The sequence below is a fragment of the Aptenodytes forsteri genome, unplaced genomic scaffold, assembly GCF_000699145.1.
Source record: "Aptenodytes forsteri isolate BGI_AS27 unplaced genomic scaffold, ASM69914v1 Scaffold282, whole genome shotgun sequence".
Classification (NCBI taxonomy): Eukaryota; Metazoa; Chordata; class Aves; order Sphenisciformes; family Spheniscidae; genus Aptenodytes; species Aptenodytes forsteri.
The window spans coordinates 58247-64138 of NW_008794089.1; the positions used below are offsets into that span (position 1 = coordinate 58247).

The 5892-nt window shown below is 42.4% G+C and overlaps 1 protein-coding gene across 1 annotated transcript; it reads left to right on the top strand.

Moving 5' to 3' along the window:
- Nucleotides 1-445: 445 nt before the first annotated feature.
- On the top strand, nt 446-5637 carry YAE1D1 (Yae1 domain containing 1). Its single transcript, XM_009274767.1, has 4 exons — nt 446-518; nt 1592-1731; nt 3352-3473; nt 4694-5637. The coding sequence occupies exons 2-4, from the start codon at nt 1615-1617 to the stop codon at nt 5121-5123; spliced, it is 669 nt and encodes a 222-aa protein (XP_009273042.1). The 5' UTR covers nt 446-518; nt 1592-1614; the 3' UTR covers nt 5124-5637.
- The last annotated feature ends 255 nt before the right edge of the window (nt 5638-5892 follow it).

A 5892-nucleotide genomic window follows, 5' to 3' on the forward strand; every position in this document is an offset into this window, starting at 1 on the left:
GGCTGAAAAGAGGACGAAACCTCCATGCCCCGGGGAACACACTCCCCCCAGAGTTGGCCTGAGGCTACTGCGGAAGGCCTGGAGCAGGCACACGCCCCTCGCTCTGGAGAGCCGGGAGAGGGGTTCACAGTAATGGCTTTTTCCGCCGCCAGCGCCCGGCCTCCTCCACCGACTCTAACCCCTCGGTGGGCAGGACGGCCCAGCGGCCCGGCCACCCCGTCCCGCCTCCTTGAGGAGGATGAGAGGCTGCGCCCTCACTCAAGATGGCCGCCCGCCTCCAGCGTCTCAGACGGGCTTTGAAGCCACGGGACTACGGGTTAAGATGGCGGCTGTTTAACTGTGGCCTCCGCGGAGCTTGCCCTCAGCCAACATGGCTGCTGCTCCCCTATTGCTTCCGACGGCAGTGAAGCCAGTTTGGCCTTAGCCAAGATGGCGGCCCCCAGTGGGCAGTGGAGCGCCGTGGCGCGGCGGCTGTGGTGAGGAGACGGAGCGCGGGGCTGAGCGAGCAGCCGGCGGAGGTGAGGCGAAGTGAAGTGAGGCGAGGCTGCGCCTGCCGCCAGGTGGGGGAGAAGGAAGGCTCTCCGCAGCGCGGCGGCTTGTGGGGAGCTGGGTGCCTGCCGGGTTGAGCGACCGGCCGTGAAATGGCGGGGGGGGGGCCGCGTGACGGGGGGCCTGTGGGTTCGGCCGAGGTTTGGGTAGGGCGGCGCTGGCGCGTCGTGGCATGGTTTTGCGATCTGCTGGCTGGAAAGGTGTGGGGACGGTGGGGTGCACCTCTGGCCCGCCGCAGGGAGGGAGCCTGTAGACTGCGAGACTCCAGCCAGTTGTGTCCCAGAAAAAGCAGCGTGGCCGGGCGCAGGATGGCTCTTAGGGCCCTCGGGTCCCTAAGAGCCGCTGGTGCCTCTGCAAGAAGCAGCGTTTGTGGGTTGTAAGAATTTCCACCGATGCAATGGATTAGTTGTGAGTGGCCTCTTAAGGTTTTCTTCAGTGGAAAAGATTAAATAATCCAGTTACGTCTTCTCTCTGCAGTAGAACTAGCTAATTCTTTATTCAAAATATAAAGGAGTATTTCTATTCAAGATTTATAAGATGGTTAAGTGTTTGGCATAACCAGGAAACTGAAAAATCAGAAGTGAAAGTCCTTGCCGGTTATTAACTCTGCAGGCAATTACCTATGTGTATAACTTAATGCACTGCATGGAAGCTATATGGGGCTATTTGTCAGCTGCTATCAGAATCAAGTCATAAAGTTGTTTCTGCCTGCTGCTCGTGTACTAGCGACATTTAGAAATGATCATTTAACGTGCATATGCATGTCACTGCCATAAGAAGGGAAGAAACTACTGTCTTAAGTTGTCCTCGTAAATTACAGAAGTTGCTTTACCAGTGATGATCTGACTGTCTTCTCTTGACAGATGCACCCTGATGGTAAACAGCATCCGTTTTCCATGTGGAAACGAATGTACAGGCTGAATAATCAGCTCCGTACATGACTTCTCTTCAGAACTCACATTTTTTGCCTATACTTCTAATCTGACACTTAGCTAGAGGGACTTTTGAGAGTTTCTCAGTATTTTTTTTACCACATAAACAGAGGTCATAGTCATCACTGCTGTTATGTCCTGGGTACAAGTTGCAGTCAGCCGATCCAGTGAGGATATATTTGATGAAGATGCAGATGAGATGTATCTACTACAGAAAGAATGGAACAGCGCCATGAAAAAAAGATTGAAGGTATAACAATAATTTAATAGTCTTTTTAACCATTTTAGATTTACTGATACATACCGTGATATACATATGGCTGATTTAAAGGGAAAGCTAAGAGTGGTTGCTTAAAAGTTACTGTGGCTTAGTTTCTTCTGAATGTCAGGAAAATTTAGCAGGGATTTACAGAAACTCTATCCTAGTAGTCTATCAGAGCAAAGCACTGGTTTACCAAAAGACATTGGCTCCCTCTGTACAACCATATGCATTTGTAAAAGGCAGTGCTAAATTCTCATGTGAGCTATTTGCTTCATACTTGTAGTATACCACGAGTAAATGTAGGGCAACACAGATAAACAGTGCTAATAAAGAAATATGAGATGTTTGGGGTTTTAAGTAGATTTCTTCATCAGTCAGATTTAAGATGTGTGACTCCATGTGGAACCACAATTGGATGTTGTGGTCTGGGTAGTTCTGTGGCTTATTTATTCTCCTAGTGAAAAATACATTTTATGAAAGCAGGCTTCTGCAGACCTTCTCTCCCTGGAATTCTGCAGGGAACAAGTACATAAACCCAGGTTACTTCAACAAATACATTATCATTCAGAGTGGGGCCAGTAGGGCTCGTCTGCTCATGGGTGAACAGCATTTGGCTGAAGAACATGAATGGAAGCTGTTGTGTAGGCTGTTGATGAGGAAGGGCATTACAACAGAGCTGTTGTATTATTCTCCAAGGAAAGGTTTCCTGCATCTGAGTCCCTTGAAAAGACTGGTTTTCTTAAGGGGCTGTTTAGTGTTCTTACGCAAATCCTTCTGGTATTTTATGAGTAGATACTCCAAAATCATAAAATGTTACTGAGGTTAGAGCTGTATGTTGGGCAAAATAAAGAAACGTTCTTGTTCCTGGCTATTTCTCTAGCAAGGCCACCAATTTTCTTCTCTCATGAGCAAATAGAAGTTTTCGGTCTTACAACTTGCAATTTTGGTGTGAAAAAAAGTTGAGAATTATTCTATGTTATATGGTAATGTGATTAGAATATAAAGAAATTAATTTGCATTACAATCGTTAGCTGTTTCTTACAGAAAGCAATCATAATGTTATGTATAATTTATATGTGACTCACTCCATCACCGTCTTTTTTTCCCGTATAACTCGAGTGAGATATGGCAAACAGAGAAGCAAGGCTCAATAATTAGTTTTGTGAAAACAGGTAGATGGATTACAGACAGGAGGGTACCTCTGCTAAAGGGGAAGCTTTGCAGCCTATGTATTTTTAGATGTCTAGAAATCTATATGTGGTATTCTTTAAGGAATTTTTCATAAAGGAGTTGGTCATCATAAAAGCAAGCATGCTTTCCTGCAGTTTTGTCTTATTTGTTGACATTTCTAAAAATACTTTTCTTATTTTCTGACCTTCTGGGGATCCTTTTGGAAAAAAACTGGATCTTACAGATCAGTAAATCATAATGCACTGCAAAAAGCATGTTTTGGTTTGGCAGTGGGGGTGTAGCCGGGCGGCATCTTCAAATCCAGAAGCTGTAATTTAAGAGACTGAATACTTGTTTAAACTTTTTTTGTTGTTATGAAATTGCCATAGGTCCAATTTTTCATCTTGTGAACAACCTGTTTCACTACTCTTATTACAGGAAGGCTATAGGGATGGAATTGAGGCTGGGAAAGAACTTGCACTCCAGGAAGGCTTTAATCAAGGTTACAGACACGGTGCTGAGCTGATGGTTACATGTGGCCAGTTCAGAGGAACCCTGAAGTAGGTTACAAACTCCTTAAGGTTTTTGGTGTGAAAAAAAGTTGAGAATTATTCTATGTTATATGGTAATGTGATTAGAATATAAAGAAATTAATTTGCATTACAATCGTTAGCTGTTTCTTACAGAAAGCAATCATAATGTTATGTATAATTTATATGTGACTCACTCCATCACCGTCTTTTTTCCCGTATAACACTCGAGTGATATGGCAAACAGAGAAGCAAGGCTCAATAATTAGTTTTGTGAAAACAGGTAGATGGATTACAGACAGGAGGGTACCTCTGCTAAAGGGGAAGCTTTGCAGCCTATGTATTTTTAGATGTCTAGAAATCTATATGTGGTATTCTTTAAGGAATTTTTCATAAAGGAGTTGGTCATCATAAAAGCAAGCATGCTTTCCTGCAGTTTTGTCTTATTTGTTGACATTTCTAAAAATACTTTTCTTATTTTCTGACCTTCTGGGGATCCTTTTGGAAAAAAACTGGATCTTACAGATCAGTAAATCATAATGCACTGCAAAAAGCATGTTTTGGTTTGGCAGTGGGGGTGTAGCCGGGCGGCATCTTCAAATCCAGAAGCTGTAATTTAAGAGACTGAATACTTGTTTAAACTTTTTTTGTTGTTATGAAATTGCCATAGGTCCAATTTTTCATCTTGTGAACAACCTGTTTCACTACTCTTATTACAGGAAGGCTATAGGGATGGAATTGAGGCTGGGAAAGAACTTGCACTCCAGGAAGGCTTTAATCAAGGTTACAGACACGGTGCTGAGCTGATGGTTACATGTGGCCAGTTCAGAGGAACCCTGAAGTAGGTTACAAACTCCTTAAGGTCGTGTATGTGTGGAGGGTGTGTACGGAGGGAGCATGCATGCAAGTTTTCTGTTTGTTTTAATTTAAAAAAAAAGTGCATTGTAAATCTGTCCAAAGTGAGCAACCTGGGAATTCTCAGGTCTTGAATACAGGGAATTACCTACCTGGGTGTAGAGTGGTCATTCTTAAAAATCCTCCTTCAGTTGCTCTTCCAAAATTATCTGAATCTACTTCTTTAAGCTTAATATTCAGTTCTACTGCTTGAATTTCCCAGAAAATGTGAATGAAAGATATATACATTTATATAGTATAGATATCGTCACATTGCTGATTCCCTTCAACAGCTCGGGGTCTGTGTGGGTACATGTAATTACTTTTTTTTTTTGTTGTTGTTCTTCACTTTTCAGTGCTCTCTTATCCTGGTGTCATTTTAATGGACATGATTCTGCGTTAAGTAAGATAAATAATCTTCTTGATGTGGTTGGAAAGCATGAAGAAGATGTGCTTAAGTATCTGAATTCTGTTGAACAGCAGCCACATCTCAGACACATTTTAGATTCTGTTCAGGACATGGACCTTAATCACACAGCACCAGCTGGGACAGAGTACAATGAAGTTAAAGCCGGAAAACACGAAGACGTTGGCAGCTCTGGTGAAAACATTTGTAGAAATAATGGTGAGGTTGGTTCCTTGCAGTCTAAGTGCAGCAAGGCAAAACTCTGTACAGATCCTGAAAGGTCAACCCTTGCTTGGGTTAAAAAGCAGACTGTTTGGCTAGTAGAGCAACTGGGCTTATCACCGGATATACTCCACCATGTCCAGCAACTGGAACATTAGTTTTTCTGTCTCATGGTATTTAAAATTATCTCCACTGGATTTGATTCTCAGTTTGTGGACCACGTACAGGCTGATGCATCACTTTGTTTTAGGGAAATCTGATTTTGATGCTTCCCAGTAGAGGTAACTTCTGTAAATCTTCACCATGCTTTGGCTCCTGGCAAAACAACCCTTACTTCCAATCTTAAATGTAACTTACACAGAAAGGGGAAATTACTTTTAAAGCTCTACAATGATTTACTAAACATGTTTCTGTTCTGTGTCAGAAGCTATCATTTCACTCTCACTTTCTCTTTTGGCAGCAGTTTGGAAATAGAGCAGGTCCCTTAAATAGCCCTTCTGAATAGGTCCCCTCTAATATCTAAAAAATAAATGCCCAGTGCTATTGTTCTTGCAGAATAAGCTGCTGTTGATGATGTGCTAACTCTATGCAAAATAGAGCAGGATTTGCTGCTGATTTCTAGAGTGCTGTGAGTCTCTCTAGTCACTATATAAAATATAGGAATTTTTCACCTTTTGTCAAATTCTTCCTCTTATCTTTTGTAACCACTATGCAGTGCACTTTCACAGTTAAAAATTATTTTTTTCCTCCTCATACAGTTCTATTTATTTTAACTTTTGCTGAAAACACCATTCTCTTCAAATGCAGAATTACTGACAATTCCATGGTTTTACTGTTAGACCATCTAATCTTACCCTGTTAGACCACACTGAACACATTTCCAGTCTAATAATTTCCTTGTGTTATTTTTGTATTTATTTCACCAGT